This window comes from Phyllobates terribilis, unplaced genomic scaffold, assembly GCF_046119375.1.
Source record: "Phyllobates terribilis strain yellow unplaced genomic scaffold, ASM4611937v1 Scaffold_3__8_contigs__length_932513732, whole genome shotgun sequence".
Taxonomy (NCBI): domain Eukaryota; kingdom Metazoa; phylum Chordata; class Amphibia; order Anura; family Dendrobatidae; genus Phyllobates; species Phyllobates terribilis.
The window spans coordinates 381,660,677-381,679,341 of record NW_027362763.1 but is presented as its reverse complement, the minus strand read 5'-3'; the positions used below and the strand labels follow the sequence as shown (position 1 = coordinate 381,679,341).

Below are 18,665 nucleotides of genomic sequence, written 5' to 3'. Positions count from 1 at the left end.
ATTTAGCTTCGAGCTCCCCTCTAACTAACAGTATCATCCTATCTGCAATTTAAAATATCCCCGCAAGTATGAACACATCCAGATCTGCTCTGCTGTGTGGGGCTACTCATAAAACTCACAATCTGGAAACCTTCTCTTCATAGCTGGTTTGCAAGACCTAGTGCTAATGCACCAAGCAGACAGTCGCGAGCCACACTTCTTGGGCTTGAGAGCCACATGTGGCTCCTGAGCCACAGGTTGTGGACCCCTGCTCTAGAAGGTACAATTAATGGCCCCTTCACCAGTTTGGATTCCCCTCAATCGTCCATACCTGTATAGGAAAACTTGTTTTGTTTTAAAATATCTTTGGCAAAGTGAAATCATTTACACAGTAAATCTGACCTTATATCTTTTCATGGAAAATATAGAAGTCATACAGTCTCATGTTATTCTGTGGCAGGAAACAAGCAATGAGGTTTTGGAGCAGAAAAAGAGCCTAGAAGAGTTACACAAGCTGGTTGATGAGTTATGTGTGTATGCCGTTCCTGGAGACAAAGCTTTGGTTTTAGAAAAAGTGAACACTATGGTAAAACGGTTTCAGGATCTGGAAGACACTGTTAAGGCAAAGTAAGTGGAAGCATGTAGATTTTTGGAGGTGATCTTGTCCAAAATTCTTCTCAAAAAATTCTTCAGAAATCTTTGGAAAACTCTTCCTACTCTTTTGTATAGGAAATGCACTCTGTTGTTCAAATGATAAGTTTTTTGAGGCTTTTTTTCTAGCCTATGTGCACACAGAATTTTTCAAGTAGTATTCGGAGCAGAAACTGGACTGAAACTCTCCAATGCTTCACCAAATCTCAAAGCTCCTCAAAAACTTTCAGTTTCCATTCAGTTTGTGCTCCGAAAATTCGGCAAAAGGACTCCATGTGCACATAATCTCAGTATCTTTATGACAGCCCCGCTGAGGTTTTCCTAGATAAAGCTGCTTTTGGAAAAAACAGCAGTCCTTCTCCTGAAGCAGCTTTGCTGGCGGTTTTGCTGTGGTTTTTAAACTATACCTAGTGATTGACTTCTGCTAGCTTCTTCCAAAAAATGAACTGCTTCACGACTTCTGAATCCAGAAGCGGTTAAAAGTAACAAAAGACTGACAATGTGCACAACAGTGTCGTTTTTACATTGCTGTGTATTATGCTTATTTTTTGTGGCGGGTTTGCAAAACTGTTTCAGTCGAGTTCCGGGTGGAAAGTGTCTAAAAAAGTTGCTGTTCACATAGCCTTCGGGTAGGTGCACACAACGTTGTTTTCAGGCGAATTGGCCTGAAAAATCGCCATAAAAATGGCCATAATGTAAAACGACATTGCTGTTCATTTGTCACTTCTTTTAACTGATTCAGGGTTTGGGAGAGGTTAAAAGAACTAACATGCCCCGTTTGGAAGCTACCCACTCTCTCTACTTAAGTGTATTGAAAGTATTGTAATGCTGCTGGCAATCCGCAGCAGACAATCCGCAGCAGAGCAGGAGCTGAGTGTCACTAGCATATCACATCTGAAGCTCTCGCATCGGATGCCACACGCTAGTGTGACTCTGGCCTAAGGGTCCATGCTTATATTGAGTTTGCTGTTTTTGTACACCCCATTCCCCCACCCGCAAAATAAATAAACAAATGCAGTATGATGTAAAGCAAGCAAAATGTAGTCAAACATTTATTTTACTCCTTTTTGCCCATTTTAGTCTAGGGATATACTGCCATATAAATCTTTATCCAGTTTTTTTGCAGTTCAGCTGTATTCATCCAGCAGAGTGCCCTGTATAAATGTGAACCTAGCCTCATCAGTATCTCCTCCCTGGCCCGGTTTCCCCATAAATTTGCACAGTAAATCTGTGTAGTGGTGTTCTACATGATCACTGCACGTTTAGAAGGATTTGCCAATCAGGAATTTTGGGACGCTGAGTAGCAAGCCCTGTGGGTGCTGCTTTGGGAAAGAAACCAATATAACTAGATAAATAGAATGTTTAAAATGTGTGTCCAGGCTGTGGGTTCAAGTCTGCAGTCACTCTATGTGACTGCAGACTTGTGAATAATCACAGAATGCGCACAGTGTGGTCTGTTAGGATTCTCTGGAACCAGGAGTAGCGGGCGTGTGACCGCAAGTGTGCAATTTGCATACATGCGCACACATGCCGACTAGACATGCGTGGACTTGCTCAATAGAAGTGAATTGAGCAAGGCAATACAAGTCTAGTCGGAATGTGACCTGAAGTATGCAAATCACATACCTGCGATCACATGACCGCTCGCTCCTGGCACCAACACCAGAGCATCCTTACAGCACCAACATTATGTGCTGTGAGGATTCACAAGTCTTCAGTCACATAGACAACCCCTTTAACAACTTAGAGAAAAGCAACTCATAACAAAAGAAGAGCCTATATTATATTGTACCTAGAACATAAGGCCAATAGATAGGAGTCAGCGAGTATTGAACTGAAGACGGTATATTGCCAGTACTGAGATGGTTTCCATTGTGTAATAAGCAGCCATTGTTTTACCATTTACATTGCTCACATTTTGTAATAAAATAAGTTATTCATATTCTGATGTTGTTGTTGCTGTGATACAATGTTTGATGTGGAACAATTTCCACCCTACACTTTTACCCAATTTATGACAAACTTCTCTTGTGTTGATAGATTTCAGTGACGTTGATGTGTCACTAATGTCATCTTGTAATTCCATTTTCAGAGAAGAAGACGTGTCATCCTGCCAAGCTCAGATGGATTCTTTTCAGTCTTTAGTCCAGGCACTAAATCAATGGTTCTCGGTAGTAAATGATAAAATCCCTGCACAATGCCGGACACTGTGTTTGGAAGATCTCTCTAAACATTTAAGAGATATGAAGGTTAGTTCCTCCAGATTACAGGTTGGTAAATGGCACTGATTCCGCTGAACATACACCCTTAAAGAGAATCTATCGGTAAGATTAACCCTCCAAACCGCATATATGGACATGCAGGTCTTTGAAAGCTAAATTCTTTGACACTTTTATATCTTTTATCTGTTGTTGCATTCCCTATAAATCAGCGTTTATGTGTGTAAGCAAATGAGGCATTAAGTGCTTTGGGTGTGACAGAGCACCTCCCAAGCCACTTCCTCACTAGGTTGTTTTCCTGCCCAGCACCAGCCTCTAGCTTGATTAATACCTCACTGTCTCATTTCCTTGCCTGGCATCTAGGGTCACACAGACTGTGAGCTACCAACCAAGAGGCTGATGCTAGACAGGGAAACAGCCGCACGGGACAGAGGCCCGGAAAGTGCTTTGTCACGCCCAGAGCATTTAGTGCCTCATTCGCATGTCAATTAAAATGCTGATTTCTCGATTTAAGACTGCAACAGATTGAAGATATAAAGGTGTCTATGGATTTAGCTTCAAAGACTTGCATGCCCGTATATGCGTATTGGAGTGATTGTTGCTATTACTAACAGATTCACTTTAAAACTCTGTTTCATACTTTCAGAATTTACAGGAGGAGTGGACACTGAAAGGACCAGATGTGCAGAAAGTAAACAGCAAAGGGACATCATTGTGTAGCCTTATAAGTGCTGTGACGTCACCTGCAAAGACGAGATCAGCCATTAAATCAGGTATTTATGGAATATTTGGTGAACTATTAGTACAGTACAGCGCTGCTCCATAGCAAAGCTGTACCTTATGTAAACCTCTTTCATTTGTTCACATGTGAACTTTTTCATACTTTCCTACATTAGTGGCAAAAATGCACATTTAAGCACCACCTCCTGTCCTGCCCAGAAATCTCTCCAACCCCCGAGGATCGCCCACTTTTGGGTGGGCTATAGATAATCCATCCCTTCTCTACTGAGATAACCCAAATTTGCCAGGACTGTATCTGAAAATTTGAGACAGTCGTGGCACATTAGGGTGATTTGACAAGTGAGCTTTTTATTGCTGTTGCTGATAGTTGATTCCTTACTGCATGTTTCTCACATTCTGTGTCCTTGAATCATAGGTAGGAGCATAGTCAATGGGTCGGTGTCATCGAATGGGAAGGAGAATTTAACCAACAAAGGTCAGTATGGTTAACGCAAGCTCACTTACATATTTGGATGCTTTTTAGTAAAGAAAGGAGGGATGCACGTACAAATAATACATTACAAAGGAAGGAACCAGATCTCTAAGACCTAAAGCTTCCAAACAGTGACAGTCTGACATATTATGTTCAGCAAAGTTTCTAGTGTGCCATTATGATGTAGCTGTCACAAGTCCAGATATTTTGATTATTTGATATTATAAAATATCATTATATAGAATAGAAGGAATTTGACCATTTTAATACATTTTCTTCTACATACACAGAGTTACCACTAGGTGGCAGCACTGGCAATTAACAGACTAGATAGGATACACGTCATTTGCATTTAAAGAGAAATAATGAATAAGTCGCAATTTACTGTCGATTTCAAGACATAGTAATTTTTGCTGAGGATTAAACATTTAGCAGAGTTACATAAGTTGTATGTTGTTTTATCCTTACTTTTTAGCAAAAGTAAATACAGATTGGTATTACAGACATCTGTATGGGCCCTAAAAGTAAAAGAGACAATGAGTGGACAAAATCCATAGAATAGTGTTTCCCAACCCGTAGCTCTCCAGCTGTTGCAAAACTACAACTCCCATCATATCAGGACAGCCGCAGACTGTCACATCAGAGGGTATGTTGTGAATTGTAGATTGCAACAACTGGAGGACTACATGATGGGGAACTCTGCCTTTGAAAAATGATATCTGTTACTTAGTTGATTATTGTTTTATTTAGTAAAATGTCTTCCTGTGGACCTAGAAACACAGTGGGAATAAGCTTCAGTCTATGTCTATTCATAGACTCCTGTGAATTCTTCACCAGCATTGCAGCACAACCACATTTCTCCTTTTTAGCATATACAGGGAAGACTGCCAGTCAGTGAACAGGACCCCCCACTGGACTCATATGCATACAAATGCAAGTTTTACGGAAACTGTTCTCACAAATATGTAACTCAATCTGATCAGCTCCTCCTGCCGATAACATCCCGCCTGCAGATCACATATTATTTTGGATATGACAGGTTGCTTTTAAATGAGCAAATGGCAAAATCAATGATTCAAAATGCATTTTCTGAAATTTTATTTTCAGAGCTCGCAGTTGTGCAGCAGGGGATGCAGGATGTTAATGAAGGCTATGATCATCTAGGAAATATGTTAAGAAATAAAGTATGTGATTTGGAAGGTCGCCTATCTCAGCTTCAGCAAGTGCATGATGAAACTGATTCCCTGATTCAGTGGCTTGAGAGAATGCACTCAACCGCTACGGCTTGGGAAGCTCCTACAGACAGTGAATCGGTACGAACCCAGGCAGAACAGCATAAGGTACTGTATCTACAGAGATGTCTAAGGATAATTAATCTTCTCATTCCTAATTGTCAAACCGCGTTGGACCTGATTTAGGTGAATATTGGTGATTTTAACATGCTTTTTTCTCATGGGAGATGAGCTGCCAGCAGAGGAATCACTTCCCTCTTGTTCTAATTGAGAGCACATACACATTGAGCCAAGCTGCGCTTGAAGCCACGGCCCCACTATCAGTATTTGGTCAGTATTCGGTCAGTATTTTTTCTCAGGAGTGGAAGCCAAAACCAGGAGTGGGTGATAAATGCAGAATTGATGACTTGTTTCTATTATACCTTTTCTCTGATTGTTCCTCACCTGGTTTTGGCTCCCACTACTGAGAAAAAATACTGACCAAATATTGATAGTGGGGCCATGGCCTTATAGTGTATGAAGGAACCTCAAGGTATAGCTGGTGGTCGAAAAATCGTTTAGTTGAATCTAAGGTGTATGGATACTTTTATTCTCTTTAGAAGTCAGAAACTTTCATGTGAACCTTCAGGTAGAAATGTCCCCAACACTATCCCACAATTACCACTCAGTGTTCAGTGTAAAACCCTGAAGGAGCACTGGTGAAACCTGTGTTGGGAAGCATAAAGACCATCCTGTTATTTATATCTAGTAATTTCACATTTTTGCAACGTTTTTGCAATGTTTTTCACCCATTCGAATGAATGGGGAAAATGCACAAAAAAACGCATCACAAATACAGGCAAAAACATGCATTCTTTATACAGCCTCTATCCTGTTAAGAGATAAGTTTTTGATGTAGAAATGTCTGCAGAAAATATTTCACGTGTGCACATACCCTAAGGCTACGTCCTCACTATCAGTATTTGGTCAGTATTTTACATCAGGAGTGGGTGATAAATACAGAAGTGGTGATGTGTTTCTATTATACTTTTCCTCTGATTGTTCCACTCCTGATTTTGGCTTACAAATACTGATGTAAAATACTGACCAAATACTGAACGTCTGCACATGGCCTTAAAGTATTTTAACCTATGCTAGTAATATTTTTCTAAGTCCTCTCCACTTGTCAATGGATTCTTTTCTGTGGCAGTCCCACTAAATGTACAAGTCTTTTTACATTTGCTCTTTCACATGCTTTGAACAAACTAAAGCCCCCGTCTCACATAGCGAGATCGCTAGCGAGATCGCTGCTGTGTCACGGTTTTGGTGACCTCACCAGCGATGTCGCTATGTGTGACACTTTGCAGCTATCAGGCCCCTGCTGTGAGGTCGCTGATCGCTGCAAAGTGTCCTGGACCATTTTTTGGTCGTTGCCCTCCCGCTGGTCAGCACACATCGCTGTGTGTGACCAGCGGGAGCAGCTATCAGGCTGGTAACCATGATAAACATCGGGTTACTAGGGGCACACGCGCACTTAGTAACCTGCTGTTTATCATGGTTACGAGCCTGCTAAAGTGAGTGGTAACCTCCCGCTCACTGTAGCAGAGTGGTAACCATGATAAACAACGGGTTACTAGGTGCGCGTGTGCCCCTAGTAACCCGATGTTTATCATGGTTACCAGCCTGCTCCTGCTTCAGCAGGCTGGTAACCAGGAGCAGGACATCGTCGAAAGATTCTTTCCACGATGTCGCTGCTCCCCTGATAGTTGGTGAGCCTGCCTGTTTGACAGCTCACCAGCGACCACATAGCGACGCAGCAACGATCCCTGACAGGTCGTATCGTTGTCGGGATCATTGCAGCGTCGCTAAGTGTGACGGGGCCTTAAATGTAATGGTCTATTAGTGGGAAGATTTAGTGACAAAACCATAACATTTGCTATCATCTTTGTAAGATGCAGGTATTTGATGGGCCCTATGCAAATAATAGCAGATAATGTTAATTCAATGACTCAGCAAAGAGCAAGGGCTCATTCAGACATCAGTTTTTCACGTACGCTTTTTATCCATGTTTTTCATAGGTTGAACTCGTACCTATTATAGTTTATGGGGCTGTTCACATGTATATGTATTTTGCAGACACCAAAAACATGGAAACATCCCATTTTAATCCATGAGATGGATAAACTTGCCAGTGTAAAGCCCCCGTCACACTAAGCGAGATCGCTGCTGCGTCACAAGTTTTGTGACGCAACAGCGACCTCAGCAGCGATCTCGCTACGTGTGACACTTAGCAGCGACCAGGCCCCTGCTGTGAGATCGCTGGTCATGTCGGAATGGCCTGGACATTTCTTTGATTGTTGAGGTCCCGCTGGGTAGCATGCATCGGTGTGTTTGACACCTTACCAACGACCTTGTTGGCAACTCAAAACTGAGACACATAGGCGTGCATTTGCGTTGCATCGTTATACAGGTCGCTACGGGTCGCTGTATCATTGCTGCGTCGTTGGGAAGATCTGACTGTTTGACATCTCACCAGCGACCACACAGCGACTCAGCAACGATCCCTGCCAGGTCGTATCGTTGTCGGGATCGCTGTAGCGTCGCTAAGTGTAACGGTACCTTAAGTCTATAGGATTGTGAAAGAATAGGACAGCACTCAGATGTCTTGATAGGAGTGTTTGATAGGAGAAGCTAGAGAAACCTCCAGCAGTTTTTTCTTTGCATATGAGAAAAACTGATAATGGTAAAAACTAACACACTGATGAAAATCTGATCCAAAATACTAATGAAATTCTGATTGAAAACACTGATGAAATAAATTGGTCAGTATTTTGCATACAAGAAAAATCACTGATGTCTGTATGAGCCCTAATCTTTCCAAGGATCTCCCTTTGTCAGCTAGTTAATGTTATTCTATGTTGTAACTAATGTATAACTTAACTAGTGGGATCTGTCTGTGCCACAGTTAACATCAATGCCGGCTCAACAAGCTATAAAGAAAACTGTTCTGTACAGAAGCATCTTGTATCTAAGAGTATGTGTCACCTGGGGATTCATACTACCGTCCGAAAATTCTGCCTTATTTCTAATTGTGTGTTACTTCATGATAAGCTTGTGATTTTCTACCATTGAACATTCTCTAGATCTTTGCAGAAGAAGTGAAGCAGAATGAAAGTAAAGTGGAGGCACTGAAAGACAAGCTGCAAAAACTTGTAGAGATGAATGGAGATGCGTCCGATGCTCAAAACTGGAAGGATCCACTGGACAAAATAGGTATTTGGCCAATTTGACGGTGGGGCCTCTCAGTCAGTGTATTTCTCAGGGAAGCCGGTGACCTTTATGCTGCAGTTCTTAGTTAAGTAGTTAACTCTTTGAAAATAAGTACACCCCTCTACATCCATATTGCAATAATCCTGGGAAGACCACTTACTAAACCACATGATCCAAGTGACAGCTACCGATATCACAGCTTTTCCTGAACTTGTCTGCAGACTATCGGATTTATAAGCAATGAACATAGCAGAAAACTATTTAGAACCTCAAATTTATTTAAAGAGCCTAAAAACAATCACAAATGTAAGGCATGATGATCCTAAACGATAGATGTGTATTCTTCGGTAGGCGTTCTTCTCTGGTTTGTGTAAGTTATAAGGTGTGTTGGATGCAGCTGACAGTGTACTCATCTTTTCCAGTATATTATATGAAATAATGAAAAAAGATGATATTAAATGCAGCTATAATACATTTCCTGTCCACCAGGGGCAGACAGACAGACAAGTCCATTAGTTCATCATAATACATCCCTTTATGTGCTAATTGGGAGGTGACAGTGGGCCCCCTTACCTCTTGGGCCCCTATACGGCTGCATCAACGCTGCGTCCGCTCTTGCTGTCCACAACAGTCATTTCACTACAATGTGCCATTGAATAGTGATCCAATTACTGTGCAATGACCTGAGTTAGATTCTTGAACCTCCCATGTCGTGTCCCACATCATAGCAGCAGACGAAACCTATTAGTATATTGTGCTAAGTCAGCCCTTTTAGCACTTTACGATTTGCTGGACGTACATATTGATTCTGGAGCAAAATTATATGATCCTAGCTTAAGGAACTACTACTTTGCAACCATTACAAGTTGCTGCATCTGCCACGATATGCAGGGGTGCTGAATTGTTATTAGAAATGTAGAGAGACATTTAATGTAACTGTTTTAGAATATTCGTTCTAAATTTAAAGAAACTATGTCACATCCAAAACCCTCCCTAAACTACAAGAATCAGTAAATTGGTTAAATTACACAGATTCCAAAATTCCAAATTTGAGTAATTTGTACCTCTCTACTTTTATTGCATTTCCATAAGAGCCGTGCACTATATGCTGATGCTTAGAGGATTCCTAAGCATCTGCACATAATAAAGAGGACTCCTAAGCATGTGCCCATAATAGAGAGGACTCCTAAGCATGTGCCCATAATAGAGAGGACTCCTAAGCATGTGCCCATAATAGAGCGGACTCCTAAGCATGTGCCCATAATAGAGAGGACTCCTAAGCATGTGCCCATAATAGAGAGGACTCCTAAGCATGTGCCCATAATAGAGAGGACTCCTAAGCATGTGCCCATAATAGAGAGGACTCCTAAGCATGTGCCCATAATAGAGAGGACTCCTAAGCATGTGCCCATAATAGAGAGGACTCCTAAGCATGTGCCCATAATAGAGAGGACTCCTAAGCATGTGCCCATAATAGAGAGGACTCCTAAGCATGTGCCCATAATAGAGAGGACTGCTAAGCATGTGCCCATAATAGAGAGGACTCCTAAGCATGTGCACATAATAGAGAGGACTCCTAAGCATGTGCCCATAATAGAGAGGACTCCTAAGCATGTGCCCATAATAGAGAGGACTCCTAAGCATGTGCCCATAATAGAGAGGACTCCTAAGCATGTGCCCATAATAGAGAGGACTGCTAAGCATGTGCCCATAATAGAGAGGACTCCTAAGCATGTGCTCATAATAGAGAGGACTCCTAAGCATGAGCTCATAATAGAGAGGACTCCTAAGCATGTGCCCATAATAGAGAGGACTCCTAAGCATGTGCCCATAATAGAGAGGACTGCTAAGCATGTGCCCATAATAGAGAGGACTCCTAAGCATGTGCCCATAATAGAGAGGACTCCTAAGCATGTGCCCATAATAGAGAGGACTCCTAAGCATGTGCCCATAATAGAGAGGACTCCTAAGCATGTGCCCATAATAGAGAGGACTCCTAAGCATGTGCCCATAATAGAGAGGACTCCTAAGCATGTGCCCATAATAGAGAGGACTCCTAAGCATGTGCACATAATAGAGAGGACTCCTAAGCATGAGCTCATAATAGAGAGGACTCCTAAGCATGAGCTCATAATAGAGAGGACTCCTAAGCATGTGCACATAATAGAGAGGACTCCTAAGCATGAGCTCATAATAGAGAGGACTCCTAAGCATGTGCACATAATAGAGAGGACTCCTAAGCATGTGCACATAATAGAGAGGACTCCTAAGCATGTGCACATAATAGAGAGGACTCCTAAGCATGAGCTCATAATAGAGAGGACTCCTAAGCATGAGCTCATAATAGAGAGGACTCCTAAGCATGTGCACATAATAGAGAGGACTCCTAAGCATGAGCTCATAATAGAGAGGACTCCTAAGCATGAGCTCATAATAGAGAGGACTCCTAAGCATGAGCTCATAATAGAGAGGACTCCTAAGCATGTGCCCATAATATAGAGGACTCCTAAGCATGTGCCCATAATAGAGAGGACTCCTAAGCATCTGCACATAATAAAGAGGACTCCTAAGCATGTGCCCATAATAGAGAGGACTCCTAAGCATGTGCCCATAATAGAGAGGACTCCTAAGCATCTGCACATAATAAAGAGGACTCCTAAGCATGTGCCCATAATATAGAGGACTCCTAAGCATGTGCCCATAATAGAGAGGACTCCTAAGCATCTGCACATAATAAAGAGGACTCCTAAGCATGTGCCCATAATAGAGAGGACTCCTAAGCATGTGCCCATAATAGAGAGGACTCCTAAGCATGTGCCCATAATAGAGCGGACTCCTAAGCATGTGCCCATAATAGAGCGGACTCCTAAGCATGTGCCCATAATAGAGAGGACTCCTAAGCATGTGCCCATAATAGAGAGGACTCCTAAGCATGTGCCCATAATAGAGAGGACTCCTAAGCATGTGCCCATAATAGAGAGGACTCCTAAGCATGTGCCCATAATAGAGAGGACTCCTAAGCATGTGCCCATAATAGAGAGGACTCCTAAGCATGTGCCCATAATAGAGAGGACTCCTAAGCATGTGCCCATAATAGAGAGGACTCCTAAGCATGTGCCCATAATAGAGAGGACTGCTAAGCATGTGCCCATAATAGAGAGGACTCCTAAGCATGTGCACATAATAGAGAGGACTCCTAAGCATGTGCCCATAATAGAGAGGACTCCTAAGCATGTGCCCATAATAGAGAGGACTCCTAAGCATGTGCCCATAATAGAGAGGACTGCTAAGCATGTGCCCATAATAGAGAGGACTCCTAAGCATGTGCCCATAATAGAGAGGACTCCTAAGCATGTGCCCATAATAGAGAGGACTCCTAAGCATGTGCCCATAATAGAGAGGACTCCTAAGCATGTGCCCATAATAGAGAGGACTCCTAAGCATGTGCCCATAATAGAGAGGACTCCTAAGCATGTGCCCATAATAGAGAGGACTCCTAAGCATGTGCCCATAATAGAGAGGACTCCTAAGCATGTGCCCATAATAGAGAGGACTCCTAAGCATGTGCACATAATAGAGAGGACTCCTAAGCATGAGCTCATAATAGAGAGGACTCCTAAGCATGAGCTCATAATAGAGAGGACTCCTAAGCATGTGCACATAATAGAGAGGACTCCTAAGCATGAGCTCATAATAGAGAGGACTCCTAAGCATGTGCACATAATAGAGAGGACTCCTAAGCATGTGCACATAATAGAGAGGACTCCTAAGCATGTGCACATAATAGAGAGGACTCCTAAGCATGAGCTCATAATAGAGAGGACTCCTAAGCATGAGCTCATAATAGAGAGGACTCCTAAGCATGTGCACATAATAGAGAGGACTCCTAAGCATGAGCTCATAATAGAGAGGACTCCTAAGCATGAGCTCATAATAGAGAGGACTCCTAAGCATGAGCTCATAATAGAGAGGACTCCTAAGCATGTGCCCATAATATAGAGGACTCCTAAGCATGTGCCCATAATAGAGAGGACTCCTAAGCATCTGCACATAATAAAGAGGACTCCTAAGCATGTGCCCATAATAGAGAGGACTCCTAAGCATGTGCCCATAATAGAGAGGACTCCTAAGCATGTGCCCATAATAGAGAGGACTCCTAAGCATGTGCCCATAATAGAGAGGACTCCTAAGCATGTGCCCATAATAGAGAGGACTCCTAAGCATGTGCCCATAATAGAGAGGACTCCTAAGCATGTGCCCATAATAGAGAGGACTCCTAAGCATGTGCCCATAATAGAGAGGACTCCTAAGCATGTGCCCATAATAGAGAGGACTGCTAAGCATGTGCCCATAATAGAGAGGACTCCTAAGCATGTGCCCATAATAGAGAGGACTCCTAAGCATGTGCCCATAATAGAGAGGACTCCTAAGCATGTGCCCATAATAGAGAGGACTCCTAAGCATGTGCCCATAATAGAGAGGACTCCTAAGCATGTGTCCATAATAGAGAGGACTCCTAAGCATGTGCCCATAATAGAGAGGACTCCTAAGCATGTGCACATAATAGAGAGGACTCCTAAGCATGTGCACATAATAGAGAGGACTCCTAAGCATGTGCACATAATAGAGAGGACTCCTAAGCATGAGCTCATAATAGAGAGGACTCCTAAGCATGAGCTCATAATAGAGAGGACTCCTAAGCATGTGCACATAATAGAGAGGACTCCTAAGCATGAGCTCATAATAGAGAGGACTCCTAAGCATGTGCACATAATAGAGAGGACTCCTAAGCATGTGCACATAATAGAGAGGACTCCTAAGCATGTGCACATAATAGAGAGGACTCCTAAGCATGAGCTCATAATAGAGAGGACTTCTAAGCATGTGCACATAATAGAGAGGACTCCTAAGCATGAGCTCATAATAGAGAGGACTCCTAAGCATGTGCACATAATAGAGAGGACTCCTAAGCATGAGCTCATAATAGAGAGGACTCCTAAGCATGAGCTCATAATAGAGAGGACTCCTAAGCATGAGCTCATAATAGAGAGGACTCCTAAGCATGTGCCCATAATAGAGAGGACTCCTAAGCATGAGCTCATAATAGAGAGGACTCCTAAGCATGAGCTCATAATAGAGAGGACTCCTAAGCATGAGCTCATAATAGAGAGGACTCCTAAGCATGTGCCCATAATAGAGAGGACTCCTAAGCATGAGCTCATAATAGAGAGGACTCCTAAGCATGAGCTCATAATAGAGAGGACTCCTAAGCATGAGCTCATAATAGAGAGGACTCCTAAGCATGAGCTCATAATAGAGAGGACTCCTAAGCATGAACACATAATAGACAGGACTCCTAAGCATGAGCTCATAATAGAGAGGACTCCTAAGCATGAGCTCATAATAGAGAGGACTCCTAAGCATGAGCTCATAATAGAGAGGACTCCTAAGCATGTGCACATAATAGAGAGGACTCCTAAGCATGAGTTCATAATAGAGAGGACTCCTAAGCATGAGCTCATAATAGAGAGGACTCCTAAGCATGTGCCCATAATAGAGAGGACTCCTAAGCATGTGCACATAATAGAGAGGACTCCTAAGAATGTGCACATAATAGAGAGGACTCCTAAGCATGTGCACATAATAGAGAGGACTCCTAAGCATGTGCACGTAATAGAGAGGACTCCTAAGCATGTGCACGTAATAGAGAGGGCTCCTAAGCATGTGCACGCAATAGAGAGGACTCCTAAGCATGTGCACATAATAGAGAGGACTCCAAAGCATGAGTTCATAATAGAGAGGGCTCCTAAGCATGAGCTCATAATAGAGAGGACTCCTAAGCATGAGCTCATAATAGAGAGGACTCCTAAGCATGTGCCCATAATAGAGAGGACTTCTAAGCATGTGCCCATAATAGAGAGGACTCCTAAGCATGTGCCCACAATAGAGAGGACTCCTAAGCATGTGCACATAATAGAGAGGACTCCTAAGCATGTGCACATAATAGAGAGGACTCCTAAGCATGTGCACATAATAGAGAGGACTCCTAAGCATGTGCACATAATAGAGAGGACTCCTAAGCATGTATACATAATAGAGAGGACTCCTAAGCATGTACACATAATAGAGAGGACTCCTAAGCATGTGCCCATAATAGAGAGGACTCCTAAGCATGTGCCCATAATAGAGAGGACTCCTAAGCATGTGCACATAATAGAGAGGACTCCTAAGCATGTGTGTTAGGAATCATGGTTCTGTGCTCCCACCTGGGAATGGAGCGGGTCCGGTGCTATGCTACTCCAGTTGCAGGCGCCGCCATTGTCCTGACCCTAGAGGTGGAGCTACTACCCGTGCATGGAGACTGTCCCAATCTTATGGAGCATCGCGTTCTGGTGTTGTTAGTTGTGTGAGGACGTTGGATGCCGTGTCTGTCACTGGTTTCTCCGGTTGCCAGGCAACGCAGGATGCTGTGGTGTCTGGCACTATGCAGTGGCGGAATGTTGTCCATTCTGCTGTTCAAACTAGCAGGGAGTGGCTTTCTGGGGGTGATTGGAAGGAATTTAACACCTGAACATTAGGCGTGCTATTTAATCCTGCTTCTTTTGCTGTTTATTGCAGTTCCTATGTGCTGGGTGGTGAGTGGTGCTAGCATTAGTGTTGCTATTTTTTCTGGGGTTTTCTCATTGTCTTTTCTAGTTTCATTTCCTGGGGTTCTTGCAGAGGTACTCACCAGGTTCTTGACTAGGCACCAACCGCATCACCAGATGCCAGCTGTCCAGCGACAGTGGGCCTGGGAAGGGGTCTGCCAAAGTCCCCCTTCCATTTACTGGGAGCTGGGTGAACAGTATTCCAGGCCCTCAAGGGCTCGCCTAGCTGAGCAGCTTGTGCCAAGTGCATCTGTGGCTGCGCCTTTGCTGGTTTGGTGCCAGTCTTGCTGGATCCCTCTGCAAAATGCATAAAAACGTGCGCATAATAGAGAGGACTCCTAAGCCTGAGCACATAATAGAGAGGACTCCTAAGTAATAGAGAGGACTCCTAAGCATGTGCACATAATAAAGAGGACTCCTAAGCATGAGCTCATAATAGAGAGGACTCCTAAGCATGAGCTCATAATAGAGAGGACTCCTAAGTAATAGAGAGGACTCCTAAGCATGTGCACATAATAAAGAGGACTCCTAAGCATGAGCTCATAATAGAGAGGACTCCTAAGCATGAGCTCATAATAGAGAGGACTCCTAAGCATGAACACATAATAGAGAGGACTCCTAAGCATGTGCACATAATAGAGAGGACTCCTAAGCATGTGCACATGATAGAGAGGACTCCTAAGCATGAGCTCATAATACAGAGGGCTCCTAAGCATGTGCACATAATAGAGAGGACTCCTAAGCATGAGCTCATAATATAGAGGACTCCTAAGCATGTGCACATAATAGAGAGGACTCCTAAGCATGAGCTCATAATAGAGAGGACTCCTAAGCCTGAGCACATAATAGAGAGGACTCCTAAGCATGAGCTCATAATAGAGAGGACTCCTAAGCATGAGCTCATAATAGAGAGGACTCCTAAGCATGAGCTCATAATAGAGAGGACTCCTAAGCATGTGCACATAATAGAGAGGACTCCTAAGCCTGAGCACATAATAGAGAGGACTCCTAAGCATGAACACCTAATAGAGAGGACTCCTAAGTAATAGAGAGGACTCTTAAGCATGTGCACATAATAGAGAGGACTCCTAAGCATGAGCTCATAATAGAGAGGACTCCTAAGCATGAGCTCATAATAGAGAGGACTCCTAAGCATGAGCTCATAATATAGAGGACTCCTAAGCATGTGCACATAATAGAGAGGACTCCTAAGCATGAGCTCATAATAGAGAGGACTCCTAAGCATGAGCTCATAATAGAGAGGACTCCTAAGCATGTGCACATAATAGAGAGGACTCCTAAGCCTGAGCACAAAATAGAGAGGACTCCTAAGCATGAACACCTAATAGAGAGAACTCCTAAGTAATAGAGAAGACTCTTAAGCTTGTGCACATAATAGAGAGGACTCGTAAGCATGAGCTCATAATAGAGAGGACTCCTAAGCATGAGCTCATAATAGAGAGGACTCCTAAGCATGAGCTCATAATAGAGAGGACTCCTAAGCATGTGCTCATAATAGAGAGGACTCCTAAGCATGAGCTCATAATAGAGAGGACTCCTAAGCATGAGCTCATAATAGAGAGGACTCCTAAGTAGTGTTGAGCGATACCTTCCGATATCGGGAAATATCGGATCGGATTGGATCGGACCGATACCGAAAAAGTATCGGATATCGCCGATTCCGATACCGGAAACCAATGCAAGTCAATGGGACATAAATATCGGAATTAAAATAAACCCTTTCTTTCCTTGTAGGTTATTTCTACATGAAGGAAAACAACTAAGAATAATGTAGAATGTATTGGGGGAGGTGGGGGAGACAATAAAGGCATAGAGGTTTAGCCCAGTCAAATGGAATAGCAGGAATTAATATTTTTTTATTATGTTCTGAGTTACGGAAATATTAACTATGTTAAGTATTTTTATATTTTGTCAGATATTTATGTTTCACTACTTCCATGCTCTTCACCTTCTTTTTTACTTCTCCCACACTTTCTCCTTCATCATCCTCAGCATCTTTTTCATCCACTTCTTCTTCACCTTCTTCTTCTTCACCTTCTTCGTATTATTCTTTTTTTTACATTCTTCATATTCTACTTCTTCATCTTCTTCATATTCTTCTTCTTCATCATATTCTTATTTGTGACAGGCATTCCTGTAGTTGTTATCTATAAAAGGTTGGACATTACACCTTTCGTTCTGCCCGTCACAAAAGATTTACAACAGGATTTGTCCGCGTTCAGTTTGGCCTGCAGCAGCAGGTCTTTTCCAGGGGCACCACGAGGAGGAACGGACTCACCCCCATACACTGCTTAGTCATCTTCTGCTTATAATTTAGATATTATCTTTTGCTCTGATTTTTAGTCTTATGCTTAATGTTCTTCCGCTTTTTGTTCTGCAGCTTCTTGTATTTCTGCTTCTTGGTTTTCTGTCTCTTGTTTTTCTGTATCTTGGTGCTTGTCTTCTCTTCTTTGTCTTCTTGGTCAACTTCTTCAGGGTCATCTTCTTGGTCTTCTTCGGGGTGGTCTTCAGGGTCGTCGTCTTCGGGGGTCCTCGTCTTCGGGGTCCTCGTCTTCTTCGGGTTGGTCTTCTGGGTCCTCGTCTTCGGGGTCCTCGTCTTCTTCGGGGTGGTCTTCAGGGTCCTCGTCTTCTTCGGGGTGGTCTTCAGGGTCCTCGTCTTCTTCGGGGTGGTCTTCAGGGTCCTCGTCTTCAGGGTCATTGTCTTCGGGGTCCTCGTCTTCTTAGGGTTGGTCTTCAGGGTCCTCGTCTTCAGGGTCCTCGTCAGGGAGATCCAGAGTGATTACCAAGAACCATTTCAAAAAGCTTGAACTTGGAAATGTAGCAGAAGGTACAAGAAAGCTGAGGAACTACCGAGGACCAGCTGACGGTACTGGAACCCGGATGGATAGCAGAAGGTACAAGAGCCAATGGAACTACCGAGGACCAGCTGATGTTACTGGAACTCGGTTACTAAGCAGGAGGTACCTGTGCCAGAAAGCACTACCAAGGACCAGCAGACGTTGGTGGAACTTGGATACCGAGAAGGAGGCACCTAATCCAAAGGCACTGCCGAGAACCAGCTGACGGTACTGGAACCCGGATGGGTAGCAGAAGGTACAAGAGCCAATGGAACTACCGAGGACCAGCTGATGTTACTGGAACCCGGATGGGTAGCAGAAGGTACAAGAGCCAATGGAACTACCGAGGACCAGCTGATGTTACTGGAACTCGGTTACTAAGCAGGAGGTACCTGTGCCAGAAAGCACTACCAAGGACCAGCAGACGTTGGTGGAACTTGGATACCGAGAAGGAGGCACCTAATCCAAAGGCACTGCCGAGAACCAGCTGACGGTACTGGAACCCGGATGGGTAGCAGAAGGTACCCATGTAAAAAAAAAGTTCAAGGCCGCGAGCCGGCCGCAGTTACCAAAACCCACAGTCCTACAGAGGGTGCTTGTCCTATTGGCACTATGGA

At 43.4% G+C, this 18,665-nt stretch overlaps 1 protein-coding gene across 26 annotated transcripts in view; it reads left to right on the top strand.

Moving 5' to 3' along the window:
- The window catches only part of DST (dystonin), a 744,334-nt gene that overhangs the window by 545,727 nt on the left and 179,942 nt on the right, over positions 1–18,665 (top strand). For all 26 annotated transcript variants that reach the window (XM_073675444.1, XM_073675441.1, XM_073675455.1 and 23 more), the window contains 6 exons: positions 440–606; positions 2,723–2,879; positions 3,496–3,622; positions 4,006–4,065; positions 5,170–5,402; positions 8,417–8,546. In XM_073675444.1, coding sequence (XP_073531545.1) covers positions 440–606; positions 2,723–2,879; positions 3,496–3,622; positions 4,006–4,065; positions 5,170–5,402; positions 8,417–8,546 — 874 coding nt within the window. The remainder of the gene's footprint in view (positions 1–439; positions 607–2,722; positions 2,880–3,495; positions 3,623–4,005; positions 4,066–5,169; positions 5,403–8,416; positions 8,547–18,665) is intronic.